Source organism: Eublepharis macularius, chromosome 19, assembly GCF_028583425.1.
Source record: "Eublepharis macularius isolate TG4126 chromosome 19, MPM_Emac_v1.0, whole genome shotgun sequence".
Lineage (NCBI taxonomy): Eukaryota > Metazoa > Chordata > Lepidosauria > Squamata > Eublepharidae > Eublepharis > Eublepharis macularius.
The window spans coordinates 7,862,143-7,875,018 of NC_072808.1; the positions used below are offsets into that span (position 1 = coordinate 7,862,143).

Sequence of the window (12,876 nt, forward strand, 5' to 3'; positions counted from 1 at the left end):
GAAAGCTAGGTTGGTTCCGCCATCTTGAAAACAGGGCCAAAATGGGCACTTGGCCACAGTCCTTAGCATACTTATTTGGAAATAAGTCCCATCTAACTTGGTGGCACTTACTCCTAAATATATATTACAAGCTGATGGCATTTGACCTCATCCAGGTAGCTGTAAATGTTGAAGAGCAAGAGCGCTTTTATTCTCTACCTCCAATATGTGAGGTTTATTTATTCTTATTTTATTTATGTCATTTATGGTCCGCCTTTCTCACTGAGACTCAAGGCAGATTACACAGTGTGAGATTAGTACGGTCAGTATCGACAATTTCATAAACAATGCCATAGGGTAAATAAACACAAGTTTACAAAGACATAGCATTAGCAAGAATCCAATAAAGAGTTGAAGAGATGCTGAAGCAGAACTTAAGCAATTCTAGCAATATTGAGTTGAAGAAATGCTGAAACAAGACATAAGCAGGTCTAGGGCTGACATAGAAACACATATTTAAAGCAACAGATTGTACGTACGGCACCATAGTGGTGAAGTCTATGGGTGAATTCTGTGGTCCCTAACTCTTTCGCGGAGCATCTGAGACCCCTCCCTACAATACAAAAGCCTTCTTGAAATGTCTATTATTAAGAAATTAAACAGACGCACAGAACCTCTTCTGATGTTTACGTTTTGGATTGTATTATTATACACCCCCCCATAAAATATTGTCTACAGTTACAAAGCAAACATATGATGGGGAAGATCTAACCTAGAACTTTCTCATTGGCATATGTAGGGAGTCCTTTATGAGGGAGAGCGTTCAAACCTTTGATCCTCCATCTTGCAGTTGCCCGGCAACAGAGACACTACATGGTTCTTTTGCTCAGGAACTATTTTAGACTAGAATAGGTTTGGTTGTTGTGGATTTTCCGGGCTATATAGAATAGGTTTTCCTAGGGCATATGAAAAGGAAATACATGCATTTTTCTGGAACACTCCCTGTAGTTGTAAGGGTTTCCCCATACAATCATATTTGTGCAGGAAACAAAGGTATACACCTGTCTGTACTGTTGTGTGAAGAATCACACGTTTCTCTTTTTGCATAATTATATACAACTGCGTAGGAGAATATCATATATGAAGTGACCCTCCCCAGAGCAGAACTAGAAATACATAACCCAAATGAACACGAATACCATTTTCCAGGTGTGATGCTAAAGCAGAAGTCAGTAATTCCAGAGGGATAGCTGTGTTAGTCAGTTGTAGCAAAATTGCACTGGAGTCTGGTAGTACTTTAAAGAATATGAAAATTTATTTCAACATGAGCTCTCTTCAGTCAGGGCCAAGCTACACATGACGAATGACACTTGAACGGCAAGTGGATTGAGTGGAGGGCAAGTGAACAGGGAGAAATACACTTGCCGTTCAAGTGTCATTCGTCATGTGTAGCTTGGCCCTAAGAGTTCACTGTCTGAGGATGTGAGCTTCATCTCACGAAAGCGCATGCTGAAATACATTTTCTTACTCCGATACTATCAGACTTGTGTAATTTTTCAACAGGAGATGTGTTTTTAAGACAAATGAGCATGCTTGCCCATGCTGGGTTTATTTATGTTACAAACCAAATATAGTAAGAACCATTTCAAGCCTCACATGTGAAAACATCCTCAGGCACACCCAAACTGGTGAGCAAGATTCAAGTCCAGTATTGGTGAGCAAGATTTTCCAGGGTATAAGTTTTGGGAGAGCCAAGCTCTCTTCGTCAGATACAAGTAGGAATGGAGATCCGGAGCCCTTATATTCCAGTCAGAAAGTGGGAGAGATGTTGCAAAGAAGGAAGTGAGGGTGTAAAGGCAGCAAGTTGGTATAATTGATAGTCAGCTACTATAGTTCTGCTGAACCAGATATCTGTCTTACACTGGATTTATATACCACCTTTCTGTAAAAGTATCCAAGGAAAGAGAAACAATAAACATTAGAAATTGCCTGAGGGCACTGGATGTCTTCTTGGGAGTTGATGGTAGCCCTGGTCAGACTTTATGTTTCTGATGCTCCACTCCCACATACCAGGCGAACACACTAAGGCAATTGCCATTTTGTCTGAAAAGGGCAATGTGCATATTTTGTAGCATCAGTACATGCAAACTTATACCCTTGAAAATTTAGTTTCCTGGTCATGCAGGGCTTTTTTTCAGCTGGAACATGGTGGAACGGAGATCTGGCACCTCTTGAAAATGGTCACATGGCTGGTGGCTCCGCCCTCTGATCTCCAGACAGAGGGGAGTTTAGATTGCCCTCCGCATCGCTGGAGCGGTGCGGAGGGCAATCTAAACTCCCCTCTGTCTGGAAATCAGGGGGCAGGGCCACCAGTCATGTGACCATTTTTGCCGAGGGCGATTTAAACTTTAACCCCCCCCCTTGTTCCAGCTGACCCAAAGTGACGTCATTGTGTGGTCCTGGGAGTGTGTGCACACTTTGCACATGCTCATGTGGTACCAAGGACATCACCTCCTGCCAAGAGTTGCCCCCTGTGCTAGCAACTCATTGAGTTCCACCACCTCTTTTCCCAGAAAAAAAGCCCTGCCATGTATACTGAAACTGTGTTGCCCTTGTTAGACAAAATGGTGATTCTGTGTAGCATGTTCTCCTGGTATGCACAACAGGAGCGCCAGAAACAAAGCAGCTGACAAAGGCCGGTATGAACTCCCTGATGTGGATAAATCTGTTGCCTTTCCCTCAGGGTGTACAGGTCTTTCAGGAAAGGTGGACGAGAGGTTACCTCAGCTGGTTTCTCTTCAGACTCTTGGTAGTTCCCTCAAGAGCTGATGGAATCAACTTCTTGGGCCTCTAAAAATTGGTACTGGAATAAGCCCAGGTTGCTCCTTGTTAACTAGAATGCTTCAGTCACTTATCAGCATCACTTCCCTAGTGCCCAAGCTCCAGCCAACCCCATCTTATAAATGAAGTTTTTATTTATGTTTAACATTTATTCGTTTTCCATTCCAAGATTGCCCCAGCTGTTCCAGCGGGCCGCTTCACATTAAAAGGGACTTAAAAATGGCCTGGGGGACTTCATCGTCCTTGCCAGAGCATCCTGAGCTGCGTGCCAAAATAGTAGAAATAGATGATTATAGAGAGGGAAGTAACAGAGAGATTTGTTTAAGGGACCGGGTCTCTGTTACTTTTGGACCAAGGCTTGAAGTATGCAAAAACAGAACAAAACAGCAGCTACTGTTCTTCACGATCCCACACGGCTTCCAGCAGGAAATTTCTACTCTCTAGCCATTCTTGGCAAGCTGTAAATGAAATTCAGGCTTAGTAAACATGGATCACTTCCAAGGGAAAGTGAGCACATGTGTGTGGGGTTTTTTTTCCTCCTCAGAGTGACTTCTATAAATAAAAATAGTCCTGGAAGGCGGGCATGGGGAGGGGAAGAATGGAAGGCGCTGTTTTGAAGTAACTGCCACAGAACCCTGCTCCTTACACCTTTGCAGTTGGGCCCAAGTGTCCCACTTGTGTCAGGATTAGATTTTGATTTTTAGTAATGGTTTTCTTTTAAAATTCCAAATATAGGGACCTATGGGACCACGAGGCCCTCCTGGACCCCCAGGATCTCCCGTAAGTACCCCACATCTTTCAGTCTGGTTGGGTGGTCCCTCATGTGTGAAACAAAGGGAAAGATGACCCTTTACTGAAGTGCACATTGTGGATTCCTTCTTTCAGGGCCCTCAAGGATTTCAAGGCAACCCTGGTGAACCCGGAGAACCTGGCGCTAGTGTGAGTATGGGGAAACGGAGGCTGTCTTTGTGAAAGACGGGGTGTGTACATTGTGACACAACTGACGCATTCATGTACTCCTGTCGGCCTCCCACAGGCCTCTTGCCTTCTGTGAAGCTCAAAACCTGGTAGAGGATTGGCAATGGAAGTGACAGGATGCTTGTCTGTGGTTTGGCTGAATGAATGCTATCCTGTCTGAAGGGTACAGACAGGATTGTGCCTGGGGATAATTTCCTGATGGATTGCATGAAAGCTTTACTTGACGCCTGGACTGCAAGTTAACCTATTGATTGTGGTTTTACATGTATACCAGTTGATCCCTAATTTGTGTTATAGCACATATATTCGAACCCTAACAAGTTCATGGTAATCAAAGTAGGAACCAATGTAGCCTGTGTGGTATAATAGCAACAAGACTATTTCCACTTCCTGTTGCTTAGTCCAGCTTCCCCTTCCTCCGCCGACCCACGACCACCACCACCCACCACACAGATTCAGCCACTGGCCACAAGTTCTTATGGCTGAATGGTTAGTGTCAGCGTGTATTTATTTATTTATTAGAACATTTCTGTGCTGCTTCCCCAGAGAACCTGCCTGTGGAGGCTTACAGAATAAAACATTTTATGTTATTATTAAAATCCAACATTAAAAAACAAAACAAAGCACATCAGTCAGAGCATAAAATATAAAACATGGAGCAGCTTAAATCGAGTCTTAAACATTTCTCAGGCTGAAAGCAGTCTATAGAACAATGTTAACAAACACACAAAAAAGTCAGCCCCTGAATTAAAAGTCTTGATAAACAGAAATGTTTTAGCCTGGTGCCGAAAAGAAGGAAGGGTCGGTGCCAGGTCGGCCTGAAGGGCAAAGTGCCACCACTGAAAAAGCATTGCCTCACTTTTATAGGAGGAGACACATGGGCCTGGGCTTGTAAAGAGGATTTTAGCCGATGGGCTGGACAGTATGAGAGAAGGCAGTCTTTCAAGTATTCTGCCCCCGAGCCATTTAGGGCCTTATAGCAAAGAATTGTGCCTGGAAACAGATAGAAATTGTGCCTAGATATACTACAATTTAATACTGGAAGTGCCAATAAAGATTAGGGCTGTTGATAGGGTGGTAGGGGAAGAATGGCAGAAAACTATCATTGCATTGATAGTGTGATGTCATTTCAAGGGCAAACCTGGAAGTGACATCATGCTGTTGGTGTGACGTCAGTTCTGGGTTCGCTCCAGAAAAGTCTATGCAGTGGATTCCCCCAGATCCCGACCTTCAGTCTCCTTCTAGATGCCAGCCAAGGATCAGGTTGGGACTGTGTCCCCTTGCATCCTATCCATAATTACCTAGATGCACCCCCTAATTAGTCCTCATATTAGAGGTGCCCTGAGGTACCCCAAAGATTTCCTTCCTGGCTGAATGGAATTTAATGGGAGTAACTCCCCTACCCCGCCCAGGGATTCTCAAAATGTGGGAACATGTAAGCCCCTCTGACAAACAACAAAGATGTTTTGAGCTTTATAATTACGGTATCCAATCGCCTTCATGTTAATGGTCATCGTACAGAAAGCATTTTAGATTTTTTAGTTTACAAAAAATAGATGACTAGGCCAAACCAAACATGAAGAGATCTTCCCAACCTTTTGAAATGTAAATTGCTGCTGCAGGACCAGGCCACAGTGCAGGGGGGAGAGGTGATTTAACTCTTTGTCCTTGCATGGTTTCACTTGGTGAAGCCAAATTCTCTCCTCTAAACGCTGTTGTTAACCATTGCCTGCCTCTGCAACCCCGGTCTTCGTTGGAGATCTCCCATCCAATTACTGACCAAGGCCAACCCTGCTTAGCTTCTGAGATCTGACAAGATCAGGCTCTCCTGGGCTATCCAGATCATGAACAAATGCCCTGTTTCACATTAGCATTACAGGGTTCTCCAATGATTAATCAGCGGAAGGGTGGATGTATTGTACCCTTCACTTACTAGAAATGCTCCTGGGGGACGCCTGTCTTGGAAGGCCACACATGGTCACAAGCAAGCTGAGCTAAGTGGACTCTGAAGCACCACCATAACCCCTGGGCCCCCTTGCTTCAGCTTGCTCCAGGGCAATTTTAATTAACTCTGCTCTGAATCCTCCTGTCCTCGAGCGGAAGGTCTGACGTTCAAGTTGCTCTGCTGTTGAGTTTTAGCTTGTGGCTGTTGAAATGGGGCCCTGTTGCGTTCCTTGGTGCAGCGGCTTTTAGTAGTTGACTCTTGGATACCAAATATGTTGTTTTTTGCTGTCTTCCTTATGTTAAGAATATCTAATTAAATGATATGAGAGTTCCTGAGATCAGATATGGATGTATTGCATGGCTTGGCTTTAGGTGATGGGTCATTTGGTGTGTAATAGCTGGACAGTGGTCAGTGGGTTTATATACCTGTTACAGAAGTGCACTGTGAGGTACCCCAAGAGAATTTCTTGGATGGACTCTTTATATTGCAATGGAAGTTGTTGGGCCTTGTAGAATTTCTCAGTGGGCCTTTTTCTCATGGATCCATATGATGAAGAGAGCCAGTTTGGTGCAGTGGTTAAGAGAACGGGACTCTAATCTGGAGAGCCGGGTTTGATTCCCCACTCCTCCACTTGAAGCCAGCTGGGTGACTTTGGGCGAGTCACAGTTCTCCGGAGCGCTCTCAGCCCCACCCACCTCACAGGGTGATTGTTGTGGGGTAATAATAACACTTTGTAAACCACTCTGAGTGGGCATTAAGTTGTCCTGAAGGGTGGTATATAAATCAAATGTTGTTGTTGTTATTATTATTATATGTTGTTGTTGTTGTTGTTGATATACTTTAGATGCGGGAGAAGAGCTTGGGTTTAAGAGATAAGAAACGTGTTGGTCTAAGTCAAGTGTGAGTAGGTTGGCATGTTGAGTTGGATACAGACATGCTTAGCACAGTGGCTGCAGCAACACACAGCACGCTAATATAATTTTTTATGAAATAATGTGTATTGATTCCCAGCTGGGTGACCTTGAGCTAGTCATAGCTCTCTGGAGCTCTCTCAGCCTCACCCACTTCACAGGATGTTTAGTTGTGGGGATAATAATAGCATACTTTGTAAACGGCTCTGAGCAGGCATTAAGTTGTCCTGAAGAGCGGTATATAAATCGGATGTTGTTTTTGTTGTTATATGGACCAATGGAATGTACAAAAATGTTTCACATGATTTAATTTAATTTTGAAATTGTATCAGAAGAAACACTTTGTGCTACGTCTTGCACATGTAGAAAAGCTAGCAGGCATCCAATTGCTTTTGTTTAATGTCAGTAAGGAGTAATTTTAACACTTCCACTTGTGCAAGGACTGTTGCAGACTGTGGAATTGAACTATTGTGTGGTGTCATGTGAATAGCCATAGCTGTGTTGTTGCATCATTGTGGATAGCATTCCTAATGGCTTATAGTCAGTCTTTGTGTGGAATGTTGGTGTGTAGGAGATCTGTACTCAAAGATGATAGCTTGACACTTTCTGGGAGATTATCAATGGACTGTTTACTCAGGAACCCTGTGGTATCTTGCAAATAAGTTGGATTTGTAATGTGCGTTTATTTTTGCATATGAAATACTTTCAGAAAAACCAGGTGTGAGAGGAAGTAAACATGATACAATTGATAGGTTCTTATTGTTGGATGAATTTCTGCTGATAGGTAAAGTTATGGCTTCAGGTTCTTGGTGGCTCCTTAGCCTGAAAATTGACGGATGCAGAAAACTCATAATCAAATCTTACAGCATGCTGTGAGTGTGTTGAGAAGAGAGGTTCATCTTGCAAAAATGTTGGAGAGAAATGGCTCAGCGGCGACAATCTCGTTCAGTGCACACATGCGTTTCAGTCTTTCTAGTAGAACCAGGATGGTAGTCCATAGACTGAATGAGAAACATACATCAGTAGCTGATAGGGATGCCAGTCCCCCGCTGGGGGTGGCGGATCATCCGCTGGGGGCGGGGGATCCCCCAGTCCCACCCTCCCCCACCCCCCTTACCTGGCCAGCAGGGGGGGACCCCTCCTGGGACTTGCCTCCTAGGCTCGGTTCGGGCCGCATCAGCCTGGATTCAGGCTGAATCGGGCCAAAATTGGGCCGAATCAAATCCGATTCAGCCCCTTGGGGACTTTTCAACAGTCACTTGTCCAACATTCCACCAAGCTGCCTACATTTCCCATCAAAACTTGAGGGAAGCTGACAAGTGTCCAACCTGTGTCAGGCGTCACTTGTAGTTCGGCTCTGAGATGATTTGAATTCAGTTGTTCCCTTCAAAGCAAGGACATGTCAGGCGAGAGCAGCAAATCTCACTGCAGAATTGTGCAGGAGGAAAAAAGCATAAAGGGAATATGACAGTTCACCTAATTTCGTCATACTAATGAAAGACCATTCTGCCAAGTCCTCCTGTTAAAGATATGTATCTTTTCATAATTTTTGTTAGTTCAGTGAGTTCTTTTAATCAGGAAGGGGAAGGAGGGCATGCATAAAATCCCCAGGAGACTGCCTCTGCCCAGTTGACTTGATGGCCTTCCAGCTGTCCATACGGTTTCACTATACTCTCTGCCAGTGCTTCCCCGTTACAACGTCACACACAACCTTTCGTTAATCTGTTGGGCCCCCTCCCTGAGATCATGTCCCGTGTTCACATTCCCAATCACTAATAGAGATTAGCCCTCCTCCTGTGTTACAAGGGCATTCAAATCACCCTTCTTTTGCTGTTCAAATTATGAGTACAATAGAAAGCCTAGACTGAGCGGCCATGTTGTACCACACTATGAAGTTTCCATCCAGTTTTCTCCATTCTCTTGAGGGCATCAGGGCTGTCTCCTACTTCCTGCCCTTAGGAGCCGTCCATGAGCTGTGTGCTGGTGTATTAGCAGCGTATGTATTGCAGATTCCATCCCATGCAGTCAATGCCAACATAATGACATAACAAAATAAATAAATACTAGGCTGACTTTCTCCTGGAGTGGAAGGACAGGCTTCAAGAAAGCTAGTATGTGAATGTGTAGATGCGGGGAAATGGAGGCTGAAAAAAGCCCATATGATGTAGGGAGCTTGCATCCGAGGCAGGACACGAACCCAGAGTCTACAGGTACAAAATTAAAAGTTACGAGACTTTCATTGGGCTTCGACTGGAGTAAATCTGCTTATGATTTTTACTATTTGTCTGCAGCTGAATCTACATGTCCCGGCATAGCAGTAAACTGCCGGAATAATTGCATCTTCCTGGTGCAATTTCTGATGTCATCATGCCACATGAGAGCTGCTGTAGCACAGTGGTTAAGTGGTTTGGCTGTGAATCAGCACTCTACTGGGTTGAATCCCACTACTGCCATGAGCTCAGTAGGTGGCCTTGGGTATGCCACTCCTCTCAGCCCCAGCTCCCCAGCTGTATTGCGGGGATAATAATAACACTAAGTTGTTCACCACTCTGGGTGAGGCACTAATCTGTCTAGAAGAGCGGTATATAAGTGCAGTTATTATTATTTAGCTTGTTTCTTTGTTACTCACTGCCCACTAGGAAAGAAATGGTAATTAGATCAATGGGTTGTTACTGGAATATGCTGTCTGTAAAATACCTTCTGGTATTCATCAAGTATTTTTTTCCTTAGGGTCCAATGGGTCCCCGTGGGCCATCCGGGCCACCCGGAAAACCTGGCGATGATGTGAGTATTCTTTATATTGATGTCACCGCATCAGAATGTTTAACAATAGTTGCTTGGATTATATATGTTCTCTTTGTTATGCTACATGCTGCTCTTCTGAGCACCATTCCCCAGTGTGGTACCTGCCTGATATTTCAAGAAATTAGGCAAGGCTGTTGCCCGGTCTGGCTTGTGGTTGGCTGGTAGTGCCCACTTAGCACAGAGAGAGTGTCTAACCATCCCATCTCTTGCAACACTAGAGTTCTACCTAAACACAAAGAAGTTTTTTTAAAAAACATCCAGCCTATTAAAGAGTTCTGGAGAACTTGAAAAGTTTCATAATGTTTTGTGTCATAAGCCAGACATGCAAGCCCTTCTCCTAACTTCAGATGCCAAAGAGCTAGCTAAGTTTCAAAGTTGAGATAGGCTGGCAGAGGGGAAAACTGCTTGGAGTTTGCCTACCCCTCGCAGACACCCGGCAAGCTTAGGGCCAAGCTACACATGACGAATGACACTTGAACGGCAAGTGGATTTAGTGGAGGGCAAGTGAACAGGGAGAAATACACTTGCTGTTCAAGTGTGATTCGTCATGTGTAGCTTGGCCCTCAGTTAGATGAGATGAGTGGTGTATCTAGTCCAGCATCCTATTTCCCTACAAGCAGGACAAAGATTCCATGGCTTCCCCCTCTTACTGCTCCCAGCCATATTCAGAGGGTAACTGGCTCTGATCATGGAGTTATTATGATTAATAGTCGTTTATAGACCTATCCTGCATGAATTTGGGTAACTTACAGAGGGCCAAGCTACACATGACGAATGACACTTGAACGGCAAGTGGATTGAGTGGAGGGCAAGTGAACAGGGAGAAATACACTTGCCGTTCAAGTGTCATTCGTCATGTGTAGCTTGGCCCTGAGTCAACAAAGCTATTGGCTATCCCTGCTTCCTGTGGCTGTGATAGGGTTGCCAGCTCCAGGGTAGGAAATTCCTGGAGATTTGGGTGGTGGAGCCCAGAGAGGATGGAATTTGGGGAGGGGAGAGAACTCAGCTGGGTATAATGCCACAGGGTCCACCTTCCAAAGCGGTCATTTTCTCCAGGGGAACTGAGCTCTGTCACCTAGAGAGGAGCTGTATTTTGGGAGACCTCCAGCCACCACCTGGAGGCTGGCAACCCTAGTGTGAATTATTGTTTGACTGAATAAGTACTTCCTTTATGAGGGAAAGGGAACCCCCGCCTCCACCTGCCACCCCAGGCTCCTCTAACCTGGCCGATGGGAGGGGGGATGCAGGTGGGGAGAAGCACATGCACACATCCACGTGCTCCTCAAATGGAGGGGCCGCTGGAAGAGCTGAAGCCGAGTTCAGTAGAAATCGCCTTCAAATGGGAAGTTTCTACTAAGTTCGGCTTCAGTGCCCCAGTGGCTCCTCTGTTGCGCTGGAAAATGACATCACTTTTTGGTGCGTTGAGGGAGTGAGGGAGTTAGGTGCCCCACTAGGATTGTCATCCTCCAGGTAGTGGATGAAGATCTCCTGGAATTACAACTGGTCTCCCCTGGAGAAAATGGCTGCTTTGGAGGGTGGACTCTATGTAATTATACCATGGCTTTCCCTCCGCAAACCTCACTTTCTCCAGGTTTCACTCCCCAGATCTCCAGGAATGTCCCAACTTGGAGCTGGCAACCCTATACCCCACTTCTCCCACCTCCCCCCCCCAACCATCTGCACCCCAACTTGGGCCCCTGGCAACCCTAGACCAGGCACGGGGAGGGGAAGTGTCAATGGACGTCACAACATCTGTTTAAGGTTTCATACAGAAGTGACGTCATCACGACACTCTAGAAATCCCCCAAATTTCTACCACAAAGCTCTGTGGTAAAACCTTTGTGATGCTGCAACAAGGATTGACCTCAAAACCCACCCCCACCCCCATTTTCCTTTTAGCAGGAGGTCTCCTGCTATTCTGGGTAAGCTGGCAAGCCTTCGTGTGGGTGGGAAAGTTCGGATTTTTCTAACCACTTGGCAGCCATTTTCTCTGACCCTGTCGCCATGGTAGCCATTTCCTCCCTCCACCACCAGGGCGCTTATTTTTTTTAATTGGAAATTAAATCTTGTTATAACATAATAGTACATGCTGTCTTTATGTTATTAATTTATTATTTATTTGAACTGGGTTATTTAATTCATATTTCTAATCTATAACATACAGAATTATGATCCAACCCATTGTCTAATACAAGTTTTATCTGGAGAGAAAACACAGAGCTAGATAGGATTATGGGTTGGACTTGTCTTATCTGCTAAGATTTTCTTTTGGGGATTCTGACAATATCTTCTAGGAGACAGTATGATGTAGTGGTTAGAGTGTCAGTCTAGGATCTGGGAATTCTGAGTTCAAATCCCACCTCCAGTCATGAAACTCACTAAGTGACCTTGGTCCAGTCACATAATCTCAGTTTAACCTACCTCACAGGGTTGTTGAGAGAATAAAGTGGGGGAGGGAGAAACATGTTCCTTGGAGGAAGGAAATGATAGAAAATTTTCTCTTGTGTCTCTTTTCAGGGCGAAGCAGGCAAACCTGGTAAATCAGGCGAGCGTGGACCACCTGGGCCTCAGGTATGGATGTGTTCAGCGTGTTACCAGTATCAGTACCCTTACAGCTACATATAGAACCATAGCAGAACCACAGACTCCTGATTGGTCGGTTAATTGACGTTGTTTCATCTAAACAGCGCTCGCCTAACCTTATGGGTGAACTAGATGGTCGCCTAGGGCTCCAGGCTTTAAGGGACATCAAATATATATATATAAATAAATTGAAATCTCACCAAGGGAACTTTGACTGTCCAAAGCTTACACTTTGAAAATCTTGTTGTTCTCTAAGGTGCCACTGGACTCAAATCTTGTCACTTATAAATAAATGTTACATTTTATTTTTCTCTATATGGAATGGGGCAGGAGCAAAATCCTAGTTCCTTCTAGCATGCCCAAACCCCTTGGGCTGACCATGGAATCTAAACATGGCAGAGTTTTGGAGAAGTGGGAATTCATCTGTGATTTCTGGCTGAGATAACCGTGTTACTTTTGGGAGGGAGAAACCTAGAACTACACAGTTCCGCATCAAACCTAACTGCTCGCTAGAAGTTTAGTAAACTTTACAGCTAGAGCTGAAGCCTGGATCAGTGGGCTTAGACTGGAGTAACTCTGTTTAAGATTGCACTGAGGGCCAAGCTACACATGACGAAAGACACTTGCCTGGCAAGTGGATTGAGTGGAGGGCAAGTGAACAGGGAGAAATACACTTGCCATTCAAGTTTCATTTGTCACTTGTAGCTTGGCCCATAGAGATCTAGCATACAATTTAGTGGCATGGTGGCTGATGGTTTGTCTGCCAGAAACCAGAAAAGGATTATCAGTGATGAGGGTTTATATATCTATTAGCTTTTTAAACAGTCTGTGCAG

General features: G+C 44.7%; 1 protein-coding gene across 2 annotated transcripts in view; it reads left to right on the forward strand.

The window, feature by feature from the left end:
• The window catches only part of COL2A1 (collagen type II alpha 1 chain), a 95,335-nt gene that overhangs the window by 14,859 nt on the left and 67,600 nt on the right, over positions 1-12,876 (forward strand). For both annotated transcript variants that reach the window (XM_055003299.1, XM_055003300.1), the window contains 4 exons: positions 3,556-3,600; positions 3,706-3,759; positions 9,385-9,438; positions 11,977-12,030. In XM_055003299.1, the coding sequence (XP_054859274.1) occupies positions 3,556-3,600; positions 3,706-3,759; positions 9,385-9,438; positions 11,977-12,030 (207 nt within the window). The remainder of the gene's footprint in view (positions 1-3,555; positions 3,601-3,705; positions 3,760-9,384; positions 9,439-11,976; positions 12,031-12,876) is intronic.